Source organism: Falco peregrinus, chromosome 6, assembly GCF_023634155.1.
Source record: "Falco peregrinus isolate bFalPer1 chromosome 6, bFalPer1.pri, whole genome shotgun sequence".
Classification (NCBI taxonomy): domain Eukaryota; kingdom Metazoa; phylum Chordata; class Aves; order Falconiformes; family Falconidae; genus Falco; species Falco peregrinus.
The window spans coordinates 82,137,705-82,164,839 of NC_073726.1; the positions used below are offsets into that span (position 1 = coordinate 82,137,705).

Consider the following 27,135-nt stretch of genomic DNA (forward strand, 5'->3'; position numbering starts at 1 on the left):
AGATTTGTGAAAGTGCCTTTCTTTTGGCATACAAGGAAAAGAGAGTTGCCATTTTTTCACTTCTATCTACAAGTTCACCAACTTTAACCAAAAGCTCACATATTTTTTACATTTAGGGCTAATTGTTACTCCTCGCAGACTTACTGCAGCAGTCTTTTTGTTGTATCTTTCTGTGCTTGAAAATGGGTTACACTTTCTGATAATCGCTCTCCTGTATTTGGGGGAACCACTTGTTGTAGAAGGGACAATATTTCTCCATGTTGATCTTGCATTAGTATGTTGTCCCCAGGCAGGCCAGGCACTCAAGCTGAAGACCAAACCCTTTCAATTTCTACCCTTGGTTGTGACAACAACCCTTGTTGACTGGTCCTTTTTAATATGGCAAGTGTTGAACGGAGCTTACAGAAGTCAAATACTATATGATCTAATTTCAAGGACCTGAATATACCAAAGCCCTTAGAATTATTGCAGTTGTCTATGGAATATTAGCTTGCCAAATGTGCCGGGTAATCTGTAAACAGAGACCATTAGACACTTTGTAGCACAAACCCTCAAAAACCTTGGCCATTGTTAAGCATCTCACATTCTTACCTTCCTTTCATGAAATAAACCATCCAACACAGTCATGAAATTTGTATTAAAAAAATGGGGAAACAAATAAAAAAATAACTTAGTGTTCTGTGTAGGCCATTTCCCCTTATGTTTACCTATTTTATTTTAATTTCTGTCTTTCATGTCATTATTTTTTTAAGCTTTTATCCCTGGTAATTAACTACAGTAAAGAAAAGTAAATGTAGATCTTGGAAATAATGCTTGTGGGATCATGCCATATTTTAAGATATTTACCTCAAGCAACATAAGGATTTTTCTTCTGCTTGTTTAATCAAGCTTTTGTTCCAAAATTTTCATAGTTCTGTAAATAAACGAGTTAAGATTTTTAATCTGTTTTGTTTATATTTCTCACCATATAAAATATCCTTTAATGTAAGGTTTAAGGAATATGAGGTTACAGGCAGGTGTATTTATTTGATGGTATTTATTGACTTAGATTATTTTATGCAATTATTAGTCTTTTAGAAGCCTTGTGTGTTTCCTGTTATGGAAATTAACTTCAACATCCTTTCCAGCCGTTCCTACACTGACAGGTTTGTCTGTCAGTTTTCAGTGTTAGGTAGTTGGGTTTTTTTCAGCTTTCCAGAATGTAAGAACAAACCGATTTGCAAAGTACAAAATATGTGGAGGCCATCAAGCTGTCTTTCAAAAACATTTGTGTCAATAATAGACCTCTGAACTGAAAGGTTACCCCCTAATAAACAAAGGAAAGTTTAAAAGACTTAATTACAAAAGATGTTAATTTAGAATCAGGATATCTTTTTTTAGACATAGTTTATCCCTAGTGGGGAGGGTAAACTCTTGAAATGTGGCCAGTTCTCAGCTCTTTAAAACACCAGCTTAGCTTATTAAGTTTCCAAGTCGACATGCTGGCTCAGAAAGGCCTGACACATGAATAAAAGGATAAATTAAAAAATTGTTGCAAGGGCTTGTATTTCCATTCCAGCTTTTATACTTGTCCATGTCTATGTCACACTAGAATTCAAGTGGGCCTTGAATATTATACAGTATTGGGTTTTGTCCTGAAGAGCTGATGGCTAGAAAAGGAGAGATTCCTTGTCATTTTTACAGTTTAGGAGACTCACGTGCAACAGTGGTGCTAATGCAGAAATCTTTCTGTGGAATTCTATGATAAAAGCAAGGCACAATCAGGTCTCAATCTTCCGAAGATCTGGCTGTCAAAAATACGTTATTATTGATTAAAGCATCTCAATATTTAAAAGTAACTAAAAATTACAAGGTACCTCTCCCTCCATTTTTAGTAAGGGTGACCTTTTATATGTCGTTCTGACTATAGGACAGTAAATACCGTGTTAAATGTTGTAATAATTGAAAGGTTTGATTAAAAGTGACTTTGCAGTTTGTTTCTGGCAGGAGTCTGGGAGAACAGTGTTTTGTGGAAAATAAATTAAACCTCACATACCAGTAAAACCGAGATACCTAGATAAACTGGGCGTAGTATTCAAACTGTAAGTAGTAGATCATTACTGGTATACCAAAATCAGTTGAAAATGAAACTGAAGTTGTTATACCACTTTATTATAAACATGCCCTATTCTTGTATTTGTTTCAAATGTCTTTTACATTGTGTCTTTGAAACACCTGACTAAAAACCAGGTCACGCTGTAAACAAAACAGTGGTTAGTGAAACCGTGCAGCTTCTTCATACCTTGTTGCACATCTAAATGTGTTGACCTTTTGCAAAGAATAGCTTGTGAGGAAATACTTTTTGATTTGATACATAAAATTTCACAGCACAAGCTTTGTTTAAAGCTTTGGTAGCACACTATGAGTGTAAACAATTCAGGAAATTAAACTCAATGTTTTATTTCATTTAGAACCTACTTCAATGTAAATTGCAAGTTGACTCTGACTTAAGCAGGAGTTTAATTGCTTTCATTTTGGTTAATATTCACTTGTTAAAAAAAAAACAAAAACAAAAACATTTATTCCATAGTACCTAAATGGATGTGTTCCATTTTCACTTAGAGAGGCTTACCTAAAAATAGCCTGATCGTGAACATATGCAGTATCTTGGGCTGAAGTGGGTAAGGTGGATTCTGTTGAAAAAGAAATTTTCAAAAATTTCTAAATAGCTATATTTATAAAGTATGTGTACTAGCTAGTATCATAGTTACAACACAACGAGTCAAATAGGACATTTTATTGAGTTAATGTATCTTCTCCAAGGGTCAGGAAAGAATTTTGATTGTGTCCTCTGCTCTGCTCTATAATTCAACAATTGGTTAATTATAGTTTGCCCTTAAATAAAGCAATAGAAATTAAGTAATGGTGGAGACAGGATGCTGAATTAGATGAATCACTGTCTAGTGCTACGAAGCATGGAAGTTCTTACATACTATTGCTGAAATTAATGCTCGTATTTAATATGTTTGAAGTAGTATGGTAGTGTTACTAGGTAACTTTATTTTTAAAGATAACTTGTTTTGGCCATCCTGACTCAGCAGTTCTGAGGTAAAGATGATGTTTCTTATACTGACTTGTATTTAGTTACTTAAGCAAGTTAATGATGCTTGAGCACGGGAAAGAAACCAAAGAGGATATTCTTTTTGGAGTGACTATGGGTTTTGATGCAGTGCTTTTAAATAACATTACAGAACATTATGGAGCAGCCTGTACATCATGATGCATGTTACATACCGATGTTTCATGTGAGTTTGTTTAACATTTTCAAACAATGCTACCCATCTAAGAAGCCTGGTTTTTGCACAGATTGGAAGTGCTTTTATACTGTTTTTCAGAAGAGATGAGAGAGGATAGTAAACCCAGTTCTTTTTTTCCTCTTTTTTTTTTTTTTTTGTCTGACTACTTTTTAAATCTCTCCTATAAAATATGACATTGAGAGAAAGAAGAGATTTGCCAATTTATGAGTGTTAGGGAAGTTGGGATGAATTTGGGGATAGCAGTCTATATTTTGGCTATATAATTCAAGAAGAATTCTTATAAATTCTAGCTTTTTGCCATGCAATAAATCCTGTTCTGGGCAAGCAGTTGTGGTTTCTATTGTCAGTAGAATGAAGACAATATGCACTAGGGTTGCAGAAATAGGTTTGTATTAAAAATGGGCTGGAATGTCTGAGCTATGGTTTTAGTGAAACCATAATCATTGCAATTTTGCCTTTCGAAGGATGAAGACAAGTTTTGTAAAGCATCTAATACTCTATACATAACAAAACACAGTATAAAATTTTGTGATCATTTTTATTTTCTAACCTTCGAGCTTTTCTTTCTCGGATTGGATGCAGTACAGATTTTCAGTCTCTAGTCTGTACGCAGTGATGCAGTTCTCTATTGTTCCCACCATCCATGTAGTGCGCTGTTAATTATATTTCAGGACTACTTAATTCTTTGACCATTACTAAAGCATATAATAGAGTAATTAAGATGTGTATTCCCTTAATTAATAATATCCCAAAGTGATAATGGATGAAGTTCTTATTATAATGTTTGGATATTGTTCCAACTCAGGGTCTTCCAAAATTATTCTGATGTATGAAACTTGAAGCTAAAGTTTGTTTTTTATCTGAGCTTAAAGTGGGGTTTGGTCTAATTTAGTTAAGTTTTATTTTGTTTTGGTAAAATTCCCATTTATAAATTCAAGATGGATTCACATTTAATCTTTCTGCAAACTAATTTTAAAATTTTTTGTACTGTTATTTAGATGTGTGAAGGTTTTGGTAATGGTTTGAGGAAATAATAGTTTCTGTGATTTTTATTACCTGTCATGTATAAAACTAAAATGGATATAAAGAGACTTTAGAGAACTTGTTCTTAAGGGTTTTCATTCTCTTTTGTTCCAGGCATTTTTGGTTAGTGGAAGAAAAGTAGGCTCAATTCTGTGATAGCGTTTTTGGGTTAGGAGAATGATTAGAAAGTAGGGAGGAAGCAGTATTTCTTGAATTGTTTGGAAGTTTTCTGATAGTTTAACGTTCAGAAGAAGACTTGCTTTGCTGTCATTGTCATCCTACAAGTCCTGTTATTTGAAGCATTCATTTGGAGTAGCCACAATTTGTATAGATACTGTTAAATGTGACCATACGTGTTACTCTTTAGCTTTCCCATTAACGATGTGAATTTGTTCTTTAAAAGCCTCCTCAAAATTGTTCATGTCCAGAAACAATGAAGAGAAAGCCTAAGAGAGTTTGGAGTATAATGTGCATTGGGAAAATGCATTATTTCCAAGTGGCAAAATAGCAAGTGCAAGACAGAACTTCTCCCAAATGTGTTCTAACATTTAAACTACCTTATCATACAACTAAACTGTATAGTTTACAGACACCAGAATGTGTTCCACCCAACTCCACTGCAAGATTCTACAAAATTTTAGGACATTCTAGAATTCTGCCATTATTTTGTTACTCCTTGTGCTGCACAGGCAGCTTTACTAACAAGAATCCAGAGATAGAGATACTAGAATAAGAGCTATAATCAACAAATCTTTGAAATTTTAGAACTGAGAAAATTTAGCTTATCCGCAGTGGTTCAAGAGCCATTGCTCTATTCTCTGGGGAAAGAAAATCAGGACTGAGGCAGTGTGCAGACTCCTAATTTTTCTTTTTGCTTAAATTCCACTGGTTTTAGTCCTGATAAGGTGAGAGGGGCATATAATGATTTCTTTCATGTGTTTTTGAAAAGAGGAAAATACAACTGTACATCAAACTAATCCATCTGGTACCCAATAGATTTTGGAAGGGGACCTAAAGATTTGCTGTTCCATATCTGACTCTGATAGTTTCTTGTCGCTTCTTTGAGTCATATTAAATTCCTATTCTGAAACCGGGTATACCGAGCTAGGTAAAGTGTTAAAATATGAGGTATTTTATTCTTGTCCCATTATTATTATTTTTTTTTTACCAGATAAAACCCACTGGATACCATAAGTCAATGTAATTTTTTGAAGTAGTTCTGGGGTTTGAGGAATTAGATTATAGATGTGTTAATTTGGCACCTTTTTCTTCCCCTAATAACTTTCTCAATGCTACTTTCTACTCTGATTTTCTTTTTCTGATCTACAAGCCAAAACAGCTATAGATTAATGCCTGAGGCTTAAAACTTGACCAGATTTTCGCTTTGATTAGCTAATGCCATGTTGAAAATGAATTACAACTGAACCAAACCTAATAAAACAATGTCAGTGTAGACATTAATTCTTGGGTTTGTCAGTTACTGGCTTTTTTTTGCCCAGTTTAGTAATGGCAAATGTGTAGTATGAGACATGGGGAGGAAGGAGATGATAAAAGGCCATTTATATATCTTTGTCTGATTACTTGAAGCTGTGGTGATATGTTTTCAGGAGTCAGAGGAAAGATGTTCTCATTCTTATTTTATTGTACTTAAATATAGTTTGATTATTTAGTACATAAGCCTTGTAAATTCTGTCTTTGTTTGATTAGTGGATATGCATCAGTTCAAGTGGTGATGTACCTGCAATCATAACTATGGTTATACAGCCAATATAGTGGCTGCAGTTTGTTCTTATATTCATGCATTGTTTTGTATTTTAATGTTAAGCAAACTGCTTTAAGTATTTGTTTATTTAAAGTACCATGGTCTTTTAAACTATTCCCTGATACAACAACTTACATAAAGAGTGGGGAGGCAGATTTTTGAAAGCCATGGAAATTGCAAATGGGAAAAGAAGATCTAGTAACTGCCTGAAAAAGATGACTGTTTATTTGGCTTGCAGTAAAGACCTTAAGCAACCTCACTTTTGGTTAAAGGCAGATGTAGTTAGGGCTGGTGAAGTGTGTGTGTTGAGGAAGGAAGGGGGGGAAAAGTAAACAAAGAAGCCAAGAAGCAGTAAGGACTAGTTGATAAATGTAAAGAAATCCTGAAAATCTGAACCCACTGCTTTCTTTACGAATATAACAAGTGTAGACTGAGGCAACAAATGTGACAGGAGTGTAAAAACAGATCTGCATCAATACTTACGCCTCTTGCCGTCACGGTCCTGAAGCTGGCTGTTGGTACAGCGTGACCCCTGCCACCCTGTGCCAAGGAAGTTCCCTACACAATATACAGAAGGAGAAATGAATTACCAAGGGCATATTGAAATCCTACCCTTTGACGCCCTGCAACAGATGCCATAGGCTATGTTCTGCTGTAACCTTGCTTGAAATGATTCAGTGAGCTATTAAAAGGAGACTGCTTCAAGAATACCAGCTTGATATTAGATCCATGGCCACAGATTTATGAAACATCAGCCCACCAGGATAATTGCATAATTAATTAAGGAGGAAAGAGGTGTTGCAGCAGTGATAAGCAGTTGCCCAGAATAGCAATTGGTCAAAAGACTTTCAGTATCGTTTTACTGAAGGAAATATGTAACTCTAAGAGTTAGACATGCCTATCATCAAGTAGCTGAATGTATGTTTTAGTTTTGTAAATTAATTATTTAGTAATTTAGTATTTTTAAGTAAGTAATTTCAGTAGTTGATTATCTTGATTATCTTGAAATTTGCAAAAGATTTGGATAGATACCATGCATCTCTGCTGTATTTACCCAATCCAGAAACCTTAAATGGTGGTTGTGATCAGACAAAGAAGAAAATGAGGTCATTTTTGAACTCTGTGTTCTCTTTTTTTTTTTTTTTTTTCTTCCTTTTTTTATAGTCTTGGAAAGACATTGCTTTATGACATCTTTATGTTCATATTTACTTTTTATAGTCAGCTGGAGCCAGGCAGATGTAAGATATATGCAATGAACATAGTAGTGTCCTAGGCAACAACTGCACGCTAGGTTAGAATTAAAGGAAATTGTCAAGTTTGGCTTTTATTATATTTTTTAAATTATCTTATTTCTCATAATATATTAAATATGGGAATGATTTCAATGATAAATGAAGAATAATGAAAGACTTAATTTAAAGGGGCAAGATCCATTTGTCTAGTCCTGTCAGTTCTCTATGACACTTCTCTGTTCATTTTTCAGAAGTGATAGAAGTGCCATATCTGACAGTGCTGACAATTATGATCAGTCCTAGGCATAAAAATTTTCTCATGAGAATAAAAATATTCGGCACTTTAAAATAAATCAGAGCTCAGCATTCTGCTTTGATTGTAAGCAATCTTAAAACCATAAGGTTCTGAAAATTTTCAGATTCCTCTTGAAAGGGGAAATCTTATTTTCCTAATAGTTATTGCTATTTCAAGGTATTACATGACACACCTCATCTTCTTTTAAGTGACTTGAAAAGATTTGTGCCTTGGCATAAATAATTTCTTCTGTATTTTAGAGGCCTGTTTGACTAGCTGATATGCTGAAATATGTCCATAGAAAATAAAGACTTTTGTCTGGACGTTTTTTTTATGGCACAACATGGAAGCTATCTCTGAAGTACTGTGCCCACATAGGAGGATTTTTCTGTCTTCTTGCTTGGCCCACTAGTGGAATAGTCAAATACAGGATCAATTCTGTGGTACTATTTAACCTGTATTAGTAGTGCGTATGATAGAAAAGGAAGGATTTTGTTTCTGAGTGTGGAATTTTACGTATTTTTCTGAAGAAAATAATAAAAGAAAATAAATAAAAAAATTAGCAACCTCTGCATGAATAATAATTATTTCCTGAAAAACTGGAAGTTTTTTATACCATTTAATAGGAATTTGACAGTCACTAGTCAAGTTTGCATAGCAAAGTGCATAAAGTGACTCAGCCCTTGGCGTGAGAAAGAAGCTATCTGACAAAAGGCATTGCAACTTAATGGCCATTTTGTTAGTGTTTTCCCTAAGATGGGAATGTGATTTTTTTCTTTTTTATACCAGTTACATGAAACGATTCTTGCCACAATAGTTTAGACAAAAAAACCCCCACCATACTCCAGTACAGACAATTTTTGCCAGTGATTCATGGCAATTCTAGGTTATACGCAACAGGATTTAGCGTATGAAGTTTCACTTACAGAAGTTATACTTTGAGAGTTAAGTTTTTGTGATTGCCTGATTTATATCAATAAAATAACTAAATTTAGTTAGAAGGAAATTGGCTTTTTTGGAGGTAAACTTATGGCTAGCTAAACCCTCTGCAAACACCAGTAAATATATTCTTACACTTTGATTAACGTATACGTTGTCATTTTTACTTTTTAAATCTCTGAACCTGTGCTGAAAGCTACTACCATGCTATAGCATTAATGAAGAACACTGATTTTGGCGTAAGAGGCTAATTAGTGGAAAATTTGGAAAGGTAGTTTAAAAATTTTCAGACAAATCTTTTTTTTTAATACATTTTCGGGGTTTTTTAGAAGTATTCAAAATTGTATTTAATGTGTTATATTCCATGAAGTTCATATATCTCTAAAATAGATTGTTTGAAAGATGGGATTTTTTTTCCTTTGTCTGTATTTGGGCCAAAGGTCTGTTTTCTGTAAAACTTACGTCTGTTTTAACTTACACAGTAATTTCAACTACTTCACTGTATTGATTACTAGTTAAAAATAGTTTGCTACATTGTGTATAAATAGCCCAAAGAATATTTGGAAGGTGACATAAATAATTTATAATATGAGGGGGAAAAGACCTGCATAGCATGAGTTAAGTAAATCCTGCATTAAAATACCATCATTGTTTAAAGAAGCCTGAGTGTAATATGGTTTTTCACATATCTTAAGATTTTTTTTATTTCTTTTTTTGTGTTCAGATGCTGGAAATTCTGCAGAGTTTAGTCAAGTGCATGTGACTACACACATGTGCATGCACACGTGCTCTCACACAGAGAGTTCCTAATTTTGTCACCTTTTCGTTACTGTTTTGGTAGTTTGACTTTCCACACTTTGACTTCCACTGCTTCACATTTGAGTGTGAACTTCCGGGGGGGGGTGTGCAGGATGTTCTTTTATGTTTTAAATTACTCAGAATTTCCATCTGCTTTTACTTGACTTGTGGTTGTGAAGATCATGCTTGGCCCATGGGATCTTACACTGTGCCGAGAGGATGTGGAGTTTTGTCAGCCAGGGAAATATGTCTGGCTGCCTTTTCTTTTTCTCTCCTTTTTTTTTCTTTTTTTTCTTTTTTTTTTTTTCAGCAGCTTTCATATGCTTCTCTTCTTGTGTGGTCCCCCACTAAACTGAGTATATTTTACAGAAATTCTCTCCCTATCTTCTGTGTGCTGCTGTCTTTTAAGCAGACTGTGTATAAGAAATCTGAGATCCAAAAAATTTTAGTCCTGACTGAAAACAAGGTAGTGTTACATAGAAAGGTACTTTAATAGTTGCACATTCCAAATTTATAACAGCATTCCACATTCTGGTTATACACAAGTACTAGTAGATGCAGTTACCAATAAACATCGCAGTTATATCTTTGTTGAATATTTTGTACTTTTTTTTTGCAGGCACTGCTACAATCTACAGTTCAACAGCAAGAAGCAGCTATTGAAAAACAGTATATACTAGCAATTGAAAAACATTCTCACAAATGTGAAGAACTTCTTAATGTTCAGGTATTAATGTGCACATGCCAAAAAAATTTTCATGATTTTCTTTTAGTTTGAACTTCTTTGTTTTATAAAAATATTAATATATATGATCACCAAAAAAATAAAATTTCACCTTGTGTCCTAAGGATAACAGTGAACACAAGTACTTAAAAATGCAAAATAAACAATGACTCTTCATCTGTTGGGATCAAAGGTGTTTTATAACATTTTAACTTGCTTAGAACAGTTTTAGGAAGAGTGTAGCACTGATAAAAGTCTCAGAGCAATTCAACACTTACTTCTTTAACAGCTGCCATTTTCTGCAGTCTCACAGAAAACTCACAATTTTTTTTTTAGTTTACGTAGTTAAGTGTAGGATTTTATTTTATGGGATTTGCACAATTTTTTTGTCCAAATGTTTTCATGCTTTTTAGGTGGTAGACACAAGTATCTGTTGTCCAAACCTATTTTTATTTCATAGAAATTTGAGATAGAAAATATAAAACTAGCTATGAGGAATTACTTAACATTCAGAAAAAAATATATAAATAGGCCTATGTTGGTTCATTTAACATGACAATGAGTAAAAGCACACTGCATAGCAAGTGTTTGGAATCCCATGAATTACTGATGAGTATCTGAACAGTGTAAATCTGGTTTGTTATTGAAAATATCTTTGTTTGACTCAATTACAGCTCTTGGATCAAAATAATAATGAACACTAGTATGTTTGGTTTTTTTAAAGAAAGCTAATTTGTTAACAGCTTCCTGGAGTTGTTTACATTGCAATTAACAGTATTAAGTTGCCTTTTAAGTACTGTTAGGAACAATTCTATTAAAAATACAAAGGATAATACTTCATTTAATTTTCTTGGTGTATATTAGAGCTAAATACATCAAAAATCCACCTGAAGTATTTCACCATTTCCAAAAGTGTTTTATGATCATTTCACTGTTCTGACCATATCAACTAACACTTTAGCACAAACATATTAAATATATAAACATCTGTATGAACAGGATGAAGGAAAGATGTAATAGTTTGGAGAAATCATTTCCACCATGAATGAGCTGTTTATTGCACAGAACTACGGTTATTTAATGCTTACCATAAAGCTCTGCCTAAAAAGCAAGTAAAAATTAAATTTAACAAAATGTTTTGTGTTTCTGAAATCAACATGTTGTTTATTGACTTGGTACCATTTTCTGAATATTAAAAAATAGTGAATCTCATGAAATCTGGAAGCATTATGGGAAGATTTTTGAGGATATACTTTCAGATTGAGCAAAAATATTGCTCGCGTGATCTGTGGCATTTGCATCATAAACCAAAAGGTGGGGACAGAAATGTGAAAACATGTTTGAGAGATTCAGATTTACCTGGGGAGAACCCAGCTTCGTAAGGGACCTATTCTCAGTTGTAGGACAGAAGAGTACTTACGACATAAGACAGTGCCCAGTTCACATCACGTCTACATTTAACCCACCATTTGGATCCCAGAAAAGGTTTACATTTTGTTCACAAACCTCTGAGTCATTTGTCAGTCAAGGTTTATCAGCTTTAATTGTAACAGATAACTGGGATTTTGAAGCCTAATAAGTAGACAAGTGGGAGTGTTTATGGTAGAACTACCAGGTTTAATAAAACAGATTTATACTGGCAAATTTTGTTCACTCATAAATCTTTGTGGGAATCTGAGAAATGTGTAGTATGTTTTTATTCTTTTTGAGTACATCTATTCTTAAATGTATGCCTTGGTGTTTTAACTTTTTGGTTTTGTTCAAATTATTTTATTCTGTAATAACAGTTAAGATTGCTGAAATGATTGCTAATGATTGTGCACCAAGTTGATTGATGTTCTGTGTTACGGGATTGTACATACATATCCACCTTTACATGGAAAGTTATATCACTGTAAAGATTTATTTTTTTTTTGTGGCAGTAGTCACACAGTGCAAGTATGTTCTGTATACGAACATAGCTTTTTGTTGTTGTTGTTCTCTTCCATTATTCTTGTCTTACAAGCAGTATTTTACCTGCAAACTTTTAAACCCATGTAAAACTTTGTCAGCCCACATAATTTTCTCTCCTCATTTGCCATTCCTTCTAAATTTTCTGCTGTTTTATTTCAAGTTCCACAAAATCAAATTATCTCATAGAATAACTCTCATGCTTTATCCTAATTCCATTTCCCCCCTAAACTTCCATACCCCTCCCTCCCAAAAGTGTCTCTTTGAGAAGTAACGGCTGTTTTTCTCTGCTAAAATACAAAGACAATACAGCTTCAAAATCAGAAACTTAAATGTACTGTATGAAAATAAATACTGAAAAACATGATCAACAAACTTTTGGATAGATTACTCAGAAAATGAAGGGACATATAACAGGAAGTTAATAAATGTCCTTCAGTATAGTCAGGTATTGGTCAGTGCTAGAAGTGAGATGCCACAATGGCTAGAACAATATGTATCTTGTGAAGTACGAATATTAAAAAAATCCTCAAGCAAAACCCAAAACCAAATCACACATCTTAGAATAAAATGTATCTCTGTAAGATTACTGACAAATTTAGATCATAGTTTTACCTTCTTTGCTAGCTTTTACTGATCTTTTATGACAAATGAGGCATGAGAGAGGTCTACAAGCAATGCATACTTTGGTTTAATAGGTATATATAATTTAAATTCATTGTATCTCATACATTTGGAGAAATATGGTTTCGTCTCTGAGACTGTGTAACTAAGCAATTGCCTGGGCTGGATGCTTGATGCAGAGGCAGGCTATTTATTTATTTATGGCAATATTCTGCTGTCCATACCTCAGTATGTGGAATAGAGTGTCTTTCAGGCATCTCTATTTTCCAGCGTTTGAATCAATGTAGGTTTTTCTTTTGAACATAGAGGAGGCATAGAGACTGAGTAACTTTAAAAAGCACAGACGATAAAAGGCACCATGAAAAGATGGAGTAAGCAAGCTTCTATTATTTAAAAATATTTACCATGTAGGACTAGGATATTCTAAGGAATTTTCTTGTTAAGGTTGCTAGACCATGAGCATGGTAGTGTAAGAGGAATGACTAGTTTTCACTGGAAGTCCTAGAAATGATGACGTATCACAAATTTCTCACTATTCAAAGTTGGTGTTAAAAATGTAAACTATATTGAGGTTGAGTTTTGTATTCTTTTTAAAACAGTCAATGATCTGTGTGTTAAGGTAAAGTAAAATCTTAAATACCTGCAGCGAATCACTTTGCATTTATGAGAAATCATTTTCCCTCTATTTATCTTGCACTTTTCTTTCCTTACCTTGATGGTCTCCTTCAGTGTGAAACGCGTTCTTGCATAGGGAGGGATTAAAGCATATTTGAAGTGAGGCTCAGATTACACATTTCCATTTCTAAATTACAACTTGATACCTCTTTTTCTCTATGTCTTCCTGAGGAAACAGTATAAATCAGAGACATACAACTGGATATCCTGTGCAGTGTTTTCATGCTTGGATATAGCTAAGGGAGATGTCTTTTTACTGTGGTCCTTAGTTATGTTAGTCTGTCTATTTTCTGTTTTGATTCACATAAAAGATTAATAAAGACAGACAAGGAATAGAAGTCTTTATTTCTGGAGTTCAATTGCATGCATATTCCTTTCCTAGGCTGGACTTCTTTTCTCCTAATCAGTAAATCCTTAAGGATGTGCCTTAAGGATGTGTGGCCTGCAGTTTTCCTTTGTATAGAGTACATTATGTTGAAATTTTTGCCTTAGTTTAAGAAGCCAGTGGAGCTGCTAGTGTAATTGCTGAGACAGAACAGTACTGGAAGTGTCACACAAAAAAATCAAAGAACTCCGTTAAATGCTTCCTCTGCACTTTTGTATGTTGATATTTTTCGTGATGATTTTATGTGAAGCTATGAAACAAGCCTTGCATTTGTAGATGCAACAACACTTGAAATAAGTAGTGTTAGTCGCATGTCCTTAATTCTTTTTCTACTTTGCTTCATCATGGTATTGGCTGTCATTGGTATGATAAATAGTAGTTGAAAATCTGTTGGATGGTGCATGAAATCTTGTGCCCTTTTTTGAAACACTCTGAGAGAGGTACTGATTTAGCTTCAATTTGAAAACATTTTGCTGAAACGTCAGTCAGAATAGAAGTTCCATTTACTAGAACTCATTTTTTTGAAGTTCTAAGAACAGCTTGTGGACAAGCAGAAAGCTGATGTGACAATAGTAGTGAGCTGCAGGAATGTGACAGATACCTTCTCCAGTATTTGGATGATGCATTTTGTTTTGCATAGCCTTCTGTGAAGAGTCCCAGTAAAGTCCCCCAACAATTCCTAAAATGTCAAGTGTAAAAAGTACTTGTCTTGTATTAGCAAGTCATTGTTTATATGCTAGACAAAGTGTTTCTTTCATTCAGCAACTTAATTCTGCAGTCAGGAAATATAAGTTTCTACTATTTCAAATCTTGGTTTTATATCTACTCATTATGTGTACCATGTTTCTATAACTGCTTATTTTATGCATTTTGATTATTTATTTCCCCTCCTTTTGTAAACAAAAGAGGTTCTATTTTTTTCCCATCTAATGTTAGTAATTGTGAAATCTCTTTAATGCCTGATCTGGAAGGGAGCATAGGCAGACTAGATTCTTAGAGAATTCTGAATATTTGGGTTTTTTAGGACACATTAGCCAATTTTTGCAGTAAGACCAGTAGGTACTTGAATAACCCTGAAGACAAGACTTGCAGACTGAAAAAACGAAGGCTGAAGTTGACATAACCTTTCTGGTTCATTAATTCCAACTAAGATAGGTTTGGAAATTCTTGAGAGTATTTAACATGTTCTCTTCTTTAGACGTTTCCTCTCAGTTCTCAGAAATCTTGCAGTTTGCTGCTGTGGGAATAATTGTTTATTCATTCCCTCCAAAATGAAGTACTTCCTGTCACTCATTCCCATTATGTTTTCATCAAATTCACTTTGCACCTGACTTCTGTCATCCTTAAACATAGTTCATCTAGATGTGTCTTTTCAGGTTTTCTGCTGTTCTGCCAAGAGTAAAGTTAGACTCAGAACTTCTTTATTCTCTGGTAGTTCCTGGTTATATAAAGTTGAAAAAAAGTATTTATTAGAATCCTGTTTTCAATTTGACTTATTTATTCCTAAATTCATAATACCTCCTTGATTTCTGCATGTATAGAAAGACTTGGAGTAAAAAGATCAAGAATCAGCTCTTCCTGTGCTGGGAAGGCTTTTTTGTTTGTTTGTTTGTTTTCCTTAAGTCCTGAAAAGGTTTGATTTATCATCACTCTGTGTTTTGATTTTGTATGTGTTGTCTTTGTATCCAGTATTGCTTAGCATTTACATCCCAAAAGAAAAGTTACATTGCTAAGACCCAAAAAAGCATATCTTTTTTTTTTTTTTTTTTAAAAAAATGTAAATACTTACCAGCGTCTTCTAAGTGCGTTTGAATCTGCCCACTATCACAGGCTAGTTGAAAGATAATTTTGCAGTCCCTTTGCACTGTTAATCCAGCCAGGATACTTTCAGAGTCTCAACCAAAAATCCTATTTGGAAATTGCATTTGCTTCCGTGGATTTGTCAAGTTCCAGTTGAACATAGCTCTTTAGTGTGATTTTTGCTTTCTGCCTTTTGCTTATATAACGTTTTCTTAAAATCTTCATTGCTTGTTATGAATTTATATCATCAACCCGTGTTAATAACGAATAACTAAGTAATATAGTGTGATTTTTCTCCTTAATTATTTTTCTGTCAGCTATTGTAGAAATTTTTTTCCTCTATTTTGCTATATTCCATTACTGAACATTCTGCTGTTTATATCACTCATATTTAAGGAGTTCATTTCCTTTTATTTTTTGTGATAGATAGAGCAATTCTGTGAGAACTCATACAGCCTGTGAAATGAATCAGATCACAAAAACAGAAGGACTAATTAATACTTTTTTTTTCCTTCATATTTTTACTGAAGTTCCTTATCTCTGTATCCTTAGGACCTTGAAGTCTGTGGGTTTTTTAATAGTCTCTATTACTATATATGCTTTCTGAGAAAAGTATTTTTGTATTTACATGACTTTGTATAGCTTATTACTTTATTAAAAAAATGAAACACATACACAGCAAAATGTTTTAAGGTTAATTTCACCCTCTGATGTACCTCAAATTATACAGTTTACATAGTCTGTATACTGCTGAGTGGAACCCTGAGTATGAGTATAGGATTAGGTGTTTTATTACTGCTATTGTATTTTTTCTTTTTTTTTTTTTTTTTCATTTTTTTAACTTTTCTGGTTGTATAATGTTGTGCTGATTCCTGAGCTTTCTCTTAGAAAAGTTTTGCTGCTTTGTTAGCCACTTGGACCTCAAACTGGCAAAAAGATACAGTTCAACCATGCAGCAATAAGTTATAATTTGAGGAAGTGGAAATATGTAACAGATGTTGGAACTCTTCAGACAGATTTTCCACCTTGTGCTGCCAAACACTCAGATGCCACAGATAGTGAGGACAGTGTAGGAAACCAGTTATGATTACCAGGTCTTGTTATTTGATTTAGGCATATTTTAGTAGTGGTGAAGAAAAGGTGCAGTATAAAAGAATATGCTGTTAAATATCGTTAGCCTGTCTACAGGAGCAGAAGACTACTATTAGTGTTTTAATAAGTTTGCCTTTTTCCTCAGAATAATATTTTGAATAGGGTGTAGAAATGGGCATATTTTTATAACATTACAAAATCATGATGCTGTGACTGTATTTTTGTTATGTCATCTCCCTCTTACACAGCGATAATGTTTCCCATGACCTGCCTTATTTCTTCCTACTGTTAGATTCCTTCAGGAGAGACAGAAATAAAAGTAGAACTTTGTGGGTTAAGAAGGTTTCTTCTTAAAGTAGGTGAACAAATTTGAAATGGTGAATTCTTAAAAAGTCTTATCCAGTGCTTTATTATTCCTGCTGATGAGCGAAGTACTGAAATATTTGCTAAATTTTTCTGAAGATAATTTTTCTCAAATCTTGAGGGACAGATATTGCTCTTTGTCCATATGTAACGAAGGTACAAGAAAAAAAAAACCATACTAGAGATGAGAGATAAAGTCTTATTATGGCTATGCTTTTTTCTATTAAACTACAAACTACAATGCAGTTTAGTTAGATTAAAAAATTCAGTAGATTTTTGTTACACGAAAAACTGATCATTCGCTGAGGGTGGATTAGACATACATATGTCTTAATATACTGTTTTTCAGAATGATGTCATTAAAAGAAGGTGCCAAGTGTCATTTCATTAGTGTTTGAATATTGTTTCCTCAGATTAAAAATCTGAGAAAGTGTGAAGTGGCATTATTTTGTCGCAGTAATGCTACAAATAATGCAAGTTTTGTTTTTTTTGTTTGTGGGGTTTTTTTTAAGTATTAGGATATTCATATTAACTGATGGCTTTGTGATGTTATTTGCTGTTTTGTTTTTGAATGATTATCTGACTATTCTTACATAAACTATGAATAACAGCTAACAAAATTAATTTATCTATACTGAATTTGTTGATCTCTCCGTAATGATTTACTTAATATTGTGAAGGGCTCAATCTGCAGAAATATAAATTGGATGCCTGTTAGTTACAGCAAAATAATTCATCCTCATTTGTGGATGAAATCCTGCATTCATTTTCTTCAAAATGAAACAGTATAGGGCCCAGGAAGAAACTATCTATGTTTTTAAAAATCATTTCAGTTTATGCAAGATACTCTATTATTTCCTTTTTCTTTAAATCTGCAGTTTAGGATTAATAGAGATATGCAAGGAATCTTAAGTGTGCTAAAATGGAATTAGTTATTAATAGTTTTAATACAGTGTTTTACCTGTAAAATAGTTCATACCCTGCATTATTTCACTCACTCCATGGATGTACTATGTAATCCTTCACAAGATGCTTACCTGAAATGATAATGTCATGATTCCTCAGAAATAAATTTAATATATAAAAATAACAAAAAAGACTGCCTAGTTGCTATTGTGATTAAATCTGTTTACAGTGCCTTCTGTGACTCACATTCCAGGAAAAAAAGAAAGATTCTTTTGATTTCTTTTTTACAGGAATCAAGAAAAACCACAGGACCTCTGTATTTATATTTGAATCTACATCAAACAATTTTCATTTGGAACCATTGCCTAGAGAAGTTCTTGCAGGGAGGAAAACTTTATAACCTATTTTTGAATGCCTTTTGTTTTAAGATGATTTTCAGAAGACACTTCTTGACCCTGTCTTGCTACTTTCCACACAGTAGGGTAGAAATACTAGTATTTCTCTCCACTTTGAAATACCATTTTTCTAAAAAGTATGTTTTTTTTTTCTTTTATTGGAAAATACTTTCTTGTGTCTCACTGTGCCATCACATCCAACTACAATTTGCTTTTCAGAATTTTTGCACATCAGAAAATTGCACTATTAACCCTATACTCCCTGTCTATGGAATAATAGGAATATTATAATTATATAGATATACATAATATATAATATAATAAATAGGAAAATAATAGGAAGCAAACTGTAGCATTGTCAGAAAGAGGGCTAGGTAAGGGCTCTGGGCTATGGAAATCATTTCAGGCAAAGCACTGAAGAGCTATACTGTTTGTGGTACCTAAGCTAAAGGTTTTTAGATCTGGCTGAGTATCTCTGCTGTATTGGACTGTCTACTGTGCCTTATAGATAACATGCATAACGTGAATGTGCAGCCTAGCAAGCTATCTGTCTGAAAACTTTCTTGTTGCACTAAAGTGGAGTTTTCACTGAGATTTATTTTGGCCTCACACTGATTCATCCACCATATTTCCAGTTCAGGACATCTTTTTCTTTTTTGTAAGATTCCCTGTAGCTATAACTTTCCATCACTTTCCATTTTTCCACTTTAGTTCAGGGAGTCAGTAAGGTATATTTGTTTAATAACAGCTAGATAATTGGATTCAAAGCCCCAACATGTTTAGAATTTTCTTACTGGTTTTCTGGTTCTTGGATTGTTGATTAATAAAGGAAACCCTCACTGCCAACTTTCATTTAAAAACTTCATGGACACTGTCTTACAGTCTACAGGTTAGGTGCTTTTTTCCAAACATAAGGCTCCATTAGTGGGTCTCCATCATAACTTTCACAGGAAAACTGGAACAGACGGGATTATTTTTCATAGGACTGTTAGATCTGATGAACTCATTAGCTCACTTACAGGAGGCTGATCACTTCTTATTGAAAGCTTTTATTAGGTTTACTTGTTGAAGCATGGGCAGTATACTCTCAGGTACAATTGACCAGGAGACCTGCAACTTTGACATCCCAATAAGCATAAGAGAAAGTGGCATCTACAATGCTTGGGAATCCAACTTCAGTATGTGTATATATATCTATATATATATCTATATATATATATATATATATCTATCTCAGGGTGGTGCCTTAAGTCACAACGCTCTTTCTTTATTCCTTTAATACTTTAACAGATTGGGGAACATGCTCATAATTCTTGCCTGTTGAAGCTGGAAACGCTGAATGAAATTCTTTCAGCTTGCATAATTTCTATAGCTTTTATTTCTGTTGAGAAGGTGAGGGTTTTATGCTTAGCTGTAGGCATTTATCTCAGTGTATATGACCTTTAATTCAGTAATGGTCTGTATTAGAAGACCTTTGTTATAGTTGTACAAAAAATCTGCAAGCCAAGTAAATGAACCTAAAACATCCTGTTAATTCCTGTTAGATAAAAATACAAGAGCAGTTGAAAGCTCTCAAATGTGTAAGTGCTGAAGTGAAACCTTCACCCTTTATATGCTTTTAACCTTCATCTCCTTTAATAACCTCATCTGAAAGACCAGCCGAGGAAGCAGTGACTGTATATAGAGTTCAGCATCGCCATTAAGTAACAAAGTCCAAAGTCATTCTGCATGTGTCTAGAAGATTAATGTATCTAATGCTTCTATATAGTAACTTCTACTTAGAATTTATATGGATCATTTTTAAATCTGAAGTACAAAGCTAGTTGCCCTAATTTAAAGACTAGTTACAGAGGGGTTACAATATCTTGCTGTGCAGAGACATTTAAACTAACAGCTTGGAATTCTATTCATAGATTCATTAATCATTTCCTTTGCATTACTGCTTTTTATCAAAGTCTGTCAGATTGCTGTCATTATACAGAAGTAGCTAAAATTTGCTTGATTGCTGTCAGAAGGAGGAATGTACAGAAACCTTTACTATCCATAACATCCCACATTTTCTGCACAAGTATTATGCATAACCTAGATACCCAAGTATACCTTTGAAAGATCTGTGCTTCTGTAAAAAGGAATTCAGATGACAAGGTGGTACATTCTTTTCTAAGAATGGGTTAATAATACCACTGAGCTTGCTTTACATCACAGTAATAAGCATAGCTTTCAAAGAGATTCCATGACTCCATATGATGCTTAATACTACTGTGGAGCACTGTACCTTAGAAGAAGTAAAAGTTCTTGATAAGTAATTAGATTGCTTATTAACTACCTGAAGAATGGAAACTTTCATCCTCTTTGTTGTATCTATGCTAAGTATGCAATATGGGCTTTCTGGACTCAAGACCTGTTTCAAGAAGCAGTTCACGTAATATTTCACTCTTTGTCTATTTCCGGTTACTTTTTTTCATATAATTTATGTAATTTAATAGCTTAAGGTACATTTCGTTCTGAAAAAGAAAACTATTTGGCCAAATATAAATTCTGAAGCCAAATAAACAGTTCTTCAAGGTATTTCTCTAGAACTAGTACAAGAGAATTTGCTTTACTGAGTTGTATGGACAGCTGTTGCAACATTTGTGATGATATATGAACTTTTGGAAGTTCAGATATGAAGGTAACCATTTATGGAAGGATTATTCCACATGAGTAAACATTTACATTATAATAAGAAAGGACATGCCAAGCTATTCACAAGAGGCTTACGTTCTTGAAATTATAAATTTTATGTTTCCATGAGAAATGGGGATGCTATATAATGTAAAAGAAGTAGCACTGAAATATGCCAGAAGTCATTAGTTTTTATTTTGAAAGCATTCTAAATGTGCTCACAAATAGTTACTTCTACAATGTTGAAAAATAGGAACTAGTGTGTTTTTATACACCGATACAATTTTTAATACAGTTCTTACTGAATTTCTGCGAATTCCGTAAAACTCAAAATGTAATACTGTATAGATTTTCTAATCCACCAAGGAGATAGGAGATCCTAAGCTCAATCAAAGTAATCATACTGCAAAGGCAATCACAGCAGCCTTCATTTTTATGGTAATTGTTTACTTATTAAGCAACCTTTTTTTGTAAAGTGGCAAGCAAAAGCAGCATATTGTATTTTAAAGGTTTCCCTTTCTGCTTCCAGAAGCAGCAAACTGATTTATCTTATGCTGCTGTCTATATTTCTGTTTGTTTGATATGCTGTATCTCGATGGATCTGATAGATCCAGCTGTTGTTAAACTCCTTATTACTGTAACAACCAACTGGAGTAACATTTTCTTGTTTTGTACAAAGGGTTGATCTCTGGATTTAGTTGTGCACTCTGCAGTGAAAGAGATACGTTTTCACTTCAGAGATGTATTAAAGATCAGAACTTTTCAGGTTTCTGTATGATAAAAATTTTGGTCCCGATGTCTGTAGTTTTCGAGATTGTAGGTCTGCCACAGGTTTATGTCAAGTAAACTGCTGTGTAGGGTGGTTAGGGACATGCAGAATGCTGTAGTAATTAAATTATTTTATCTACAGGGAGAATAGACAGTAATTGTCTCCATTGGCCATATATACATGTTGTATATTGTAATAATGGAAATGTCTGCATTGTTTCAGGACTTCTAGGATGCACGTGCATGTCGTCTTTATACATATATGTAAAATAAAATTTCTGAAGTGGCCCTGAAGTTTAAAGGTTGAAAATTGTAATGCCATGGAAAACGTTGTAGAATAATTCTGGTAGCTGGCCTACTATGGCAACTTGAAATATGCATACACAGTCTTCATATCTAACCTAGAAATCTGGTGGTCAGAGTCAAGCTGAAATTAACTGCCTGCAAGTCTTATACTAGAAATTCTAATCTGGCTGAACAAGTTAACTACTATTCTGTTGTAGGTGTTTTAAACATAGAGGTGATTTTCTCTAATGAGCTTTCCTTAGAAAGTCCCTCGCTGATTCTTGACTGAAGTAAATAAAATTTCAGTCTTTTAACTGACATTGGTAGACTTTGATGTGTGTCATATATGCAGATATTTTATCAGACATGTTTGTCTTCTATTGTGTCATTCTTTCAAATGAAAGTGAAATAACGGATCTGAGCTTGCGCAGTCAGTCAAGTGAAGAGTCATGGAGATCATTTAACTAATAAAATATATTTATTGTTTCATCTTTGAGTTAATGGCAAAAAAAAATTTCTATAAATGCCCTGATAGTTAAAGCTAATTTCTGAAAATACTGAGTCCACAAGAAAAGTTAGTTACACATCATTAAGTATAACCATGATGTGAATTTCACCACTCCTCCCACAGGTGTTTTCCATTAGAATATGTCTGCTTCATTCAGACCTATTTTAAGTAAATTCATAAGGAAATGCCTCTTTACATGTTTATCCTGGAAAGGCAGATAGGTGTTTTATTTTATAAAGCTGTCTAGAAGTTTTCTATTCTATTCTTCGAATTAAAAAATATTTTTCAAAATATAGTATTGCAGTTTAGTAATGTATTTCTAGCTGCCATTAGAGACACTTTTAATTAAAACATAATAAAGTTCGTGAAACAGAAATGAGTGTTTCTTAGAAATGCTGGTGAAAGGGGTATTTGCCTGCATAAGTGTTTGTGTAAAAATTTTATGTTCGTTATACACACTTCTATTAATATAAACCTCTACTGTTACACTTTCCTTTTGGTCATCTTTATAATACAGTATCTCTTAAATAATATGTTAAAAAGTGTACTGTACTTGCTAGCAATTACCTCGCGACAAATTCCCAACCTCAATAATTTCCAGTTTTTTCAGTTTTGGAAAGCAGCTAACCTCTTACAGACAAAACCCACATCTTTCAAATGCTTTATTTGGTTTAGTGAAAAACAGATAAATGGGTTGTGATTAAGAACAGTGACAGATTATACATCTAAATGCAGGTTACATGGTCATTTTTTTTCAGTGTTCATTTTCTCCCTGAAAAAAATGTTCCAGTTTACAAGAAAGCTGGGAGAAAACAGCATTCACGTTTGCTCTCATTTACTGGATTTCAAAGTTCATGGTATCACAAATGGTTGGAAAAAATAAATTAGCCTTCTGCCCTTTGTACGTATAACTGAGAGGTAGTACAAGCATCATTTAAATTCTGCAGCTGTTTAAATGAAATGTTTAAAGTGTGGTGTTACTTAGACCATCTTTATAAATTTTCTAATTGTTGCTTTTATTTAGTGATTTTTTTTTCCAACTTGTTTTCAAATTCTCTTCAGACTGAGAGGAAATAGTAAATAATTAGGAAGGTAATTATTTCTTGTTATTGGTTGCTTTTTTTTTCCATGACATGAGCTCAATTAACAGAGTGCTGTAGATATCGCTATACTGAATCTACATTTGAAGTAATTTTGTAAGCAGCTGACAAACCTGAGTGTCTTGAGTGAGTTCTTTTTGTCTGTTTTACTAGCAGACTGTGGTTACAATAATATAGCAGACTGTGGTTACAATAATATGAATGTTTTCTCCCAATAGCATCAGCGACTTCTTGACATTTTGGAAGCAGAGAAGGAAGTGCTATCAGAAAAGATAGAAGAAGCTTTGATGCAGCAGTCACAAAAACACAAGGTATTTCTTTTATTTACCAAAAAAAAGGGAGTTTGATCTGCACCATGAAGTTCATTGGGAATGATCCTGTCACAGTTACTGACAGGAAGAGGAAGCTTTCTCAAGCACTTTGACTGAAATTAATTTTAGCCACTCCTCTATTGTGTGTTGCTTTTTAATTTTTCATAACTAATTTCACTTACAGGAAGTGCTTGACAAATGTTTGGATGAAGAAAGACAAAGAAGTAAGGAGGCCGTGGCAGCTGCTGCAAAGGTATCTCTTGTTAAGTAGCAGGCATGCAACATGATTCCATGTGTATCATTACTAAAGCCCATTCAGCAACTCACTCACATAGATTTGTCAAGCTCTGTCTTCTCATCTGTATGTAAAAGAAGCCGTTCTATAGATCACGGATATATGTGCTACATCCTGTGCCTTGATACAGATAGTCTATGTAACTGGTATCGAAGATAGCCTCTGAATTAGTTTATAATAAGAAGTGACAATATGGCAGTTCATTTGTTGGCATTACCTAAATACCTGCTTTCGTGGTCTTTCGGTTAGCGACAAGAACACATCTTAATTTGAAGAGCTAGGTAGCAGGGTCAACTGATGATCTTAATAAGACAATTAGCATTGTGTCTGATTTAACTTTTGTTATGGTCACATGGTCCTTTTCAGTGAGGACAGCCCATTTTATAAATGGTGTAAAAGTCTGGACATTTTAACAGGCTTTCAATTACTTTTTTTAAGATGATTGACTAAAAGCGAGCATCTGCTTTTTAAGATATGTCTTCTGTCTCTTTCATTTTTAAGTGCATTGGGTTAGGACAGTAATTTTGTAAATGTTAAGCTATCTTTCATTTCTAATACTGATTATACAAGAGTTCAGTAGCGTGTAGTGATCTGGGAAGACTAGCCATGCATGGTACCTAGCACAGTTGGTTAGGCTATATTATAATTTCCTTTTTATCTTCATAATGTAATATATGCATGCTAGGTAAGCGCCTCTGAATAACATTCAGTGATCCAAGAATCATCTGTTACATGGTTGATCCTAGGGGAAATGTGTGCTTAATATAATATCTTAATTATATAGGGCATTTTTTTAACTTGATTTTCATTATATTTTATAAATGTCTAAATAAAGCATCAAGTCCCAATGAACTGCAAGAAACAGCTTTATAGGTGTAGGCATTTGAGGAACCCAGTGTTTTTTGCCATTTACAACTTTGCCTGACCAGTTCCATAACCACCACCAAGGGCACTGGGAAGACCTGTAAGCTTATTAAACCTGAAGGGGCTGTGGGTATTGTTTGTCAGCCTGTGGGGTTTTTTTTTTAATTTTGAACTTCAGTCTGCCATTGCTTATTCGTAGATATTTAGCAATGATTGTCTTGCTGGTAAATATATTTGTGTGGCTCAGCAGGTGTAGAGCTCTCCTTGTTACTTCAAATTCCATATGTGTCTTCTGATGATTTCTTGTATTGGAAAATGACCCAAACTAACCAGTACTTGTAGGATGCATAGCTAAGGAGCTTTGGGAGGGAAGACACATTGGTTTTAAGTATGTATTGGCTACTTACAGAAAACAGACTGTTTTTGGACATTAGACAGCTGTAGATAAGCGCAGGAGTATCACATGTATGAGAATATCAGGCACTGTAGGGAAGGCCCATGACGGACCTACTCTTACATGGTTTCTGCTGCATGGTTGTTTTTCTTTGTCGTGGCATTAAACAAACTAGTTATGATATATTGTTTTTTTCAGCAGATGGGGATTTAAGACCCTTGCTTGTAACTTTCTTTTTCTTTCTGTAACTACAAAGTCATTGTCCAGTGGTAATACGTGCTTGATAGCACCATAATGTAATTGTAAGTTCATAGTTCAGAAGTGAAAATATTCACATCCCATATCTTGTCAGCTCATAGATCTCATTAGAAGTAATATATATGAGTTAGGCACCCATGTTGGGTATTTTGGTTGTTTATTTGTGCTTGATTTGTTGCAAAGGCTGAAAAAGAAGTAGTGCGGGAGGCTGTTCTGAAAGCAGTAGAGGAGGAGAGGAGAAATATGGAGAAGATTCATGCAGAAGAAAGAAAAATGTGGGAAGCAGAACGTGACAGACATAAAGAGAAAATTGCTCAGGCTGTTTGCGAAGCCATGCAAGAGCAAAGAAAACACAATCAGGTTAGTATATTTTTACCCTTCCATGGACCTGCTTTGTATATTTTATTTTTTCTTTTGAATGTCTACCTAATGTTATGGTAGATTGGTTTTTGTGACATCTATCATTCTTCACTGCACCTGGTTGATATTTCAGTGCACAGCAATCTTCTCAGTTTGTTTTTCTAGACTATGTGTATGGAAAGAATTTGGCAGATACAGAACAAAATTCCTGCAACCCTTTCAGGTACATATATTGAAATGAGATGAATCATGCCCTTTAAGTGGCTGGGTTTGCTCACTGACTTCAGAAGATGCCCAAGATGACTAGCTCAGATAGTGGCATTTATGTTGTAGACAGTTCAGGTGACTTTTTCTTTTTTATACCTAGGAAAATATGTTAGATTTGTTCCTTATTCTGCTGGAATTCCATTATCTCCCTTAGTAAAAAGGTGTTTTTCTAAGACAATAAAACAGAATAGGTACAAAGTAAAAAGAGGGTTATAAAGATTGGAAACCTCTAAACCAGTAATGAACCAGAAATGTTTCTGGAGTTGCTTTCTAGCGGTGCTTCTATAAGTATAATTGTATGTCACTTCACACAAATTGAGAAGGACGTTTCCAATATTGCTTTTAACAATTGTAGGAATTACAAATTAAATATGTTGTGATAGCAGTTATATTACTCTTCCAAAAGTTGAATTCTGTAGTTTCTGATACTGGAAATATTGGGGGGAACACCCTGTTAATTCACTGATTTCTTGGTGGCATACTTGAATGTTATAGGCTGAAGAATTTTAAGTAAGATGTGTTTCATTAAGGTGATTGAATTTCATATGACTTTATTTTCTGCATGTCCTGAATGACAACAACATAGAAAGGACCTTTAGAATTTGAAGTAAAATAGTGTATCACAGCAGTTTGAAAGTCAACTCTTTGGAGACAGATCCCATTTCCCTTTTCAGCGTTAAACAGAATTATTAACCTCATACCTAATCAACTACACAAAGTTTTTTTTGATGCCATGCCATTATTATACTATGTGTTGCTTACATTTCTAGTGTAAATAAAATGATTTTACTTTGTATATAGC

At 33.9% G+C, this 27,135-nt stretch overlaps 1 protein-coding gene across 6 annotated transcripts in view; it reads left to right on the forward strand.

Moving 5' to 3' along the window:
* Window positions 1–27,135, forward strand: part of CCDC91 (coiled-coil domain containing 91) — a 150,016-nt gene that overhangs the window by 77,717 nt on the left and 45,164 nt on the right. For all 6 annotated transcript variants that reach the window (XM_055808663.1, XM_005234745.3, XM_027782887.2 and 3 more), the window contains exons 8-11: window positions 9,965–10,072; window positions 23,803–23,895; window positions 24,080–24,148; window positions 25,890–26,066. In XM_055808663.1, the coding sequence (XP_055664638.1) occupies window positions 9,965–10,072; window positions 23,803–23,895; window positions 24,080–24,148; window positions 25,890–26,066 (447 nt within the window). The remainder of the gene's footprint in view (window positions 1–9,964; window positions 10,073–23,802; window positions 23,896–24,079; window positions 24,149–25,889; window positions 26,067–27,135) is intronic.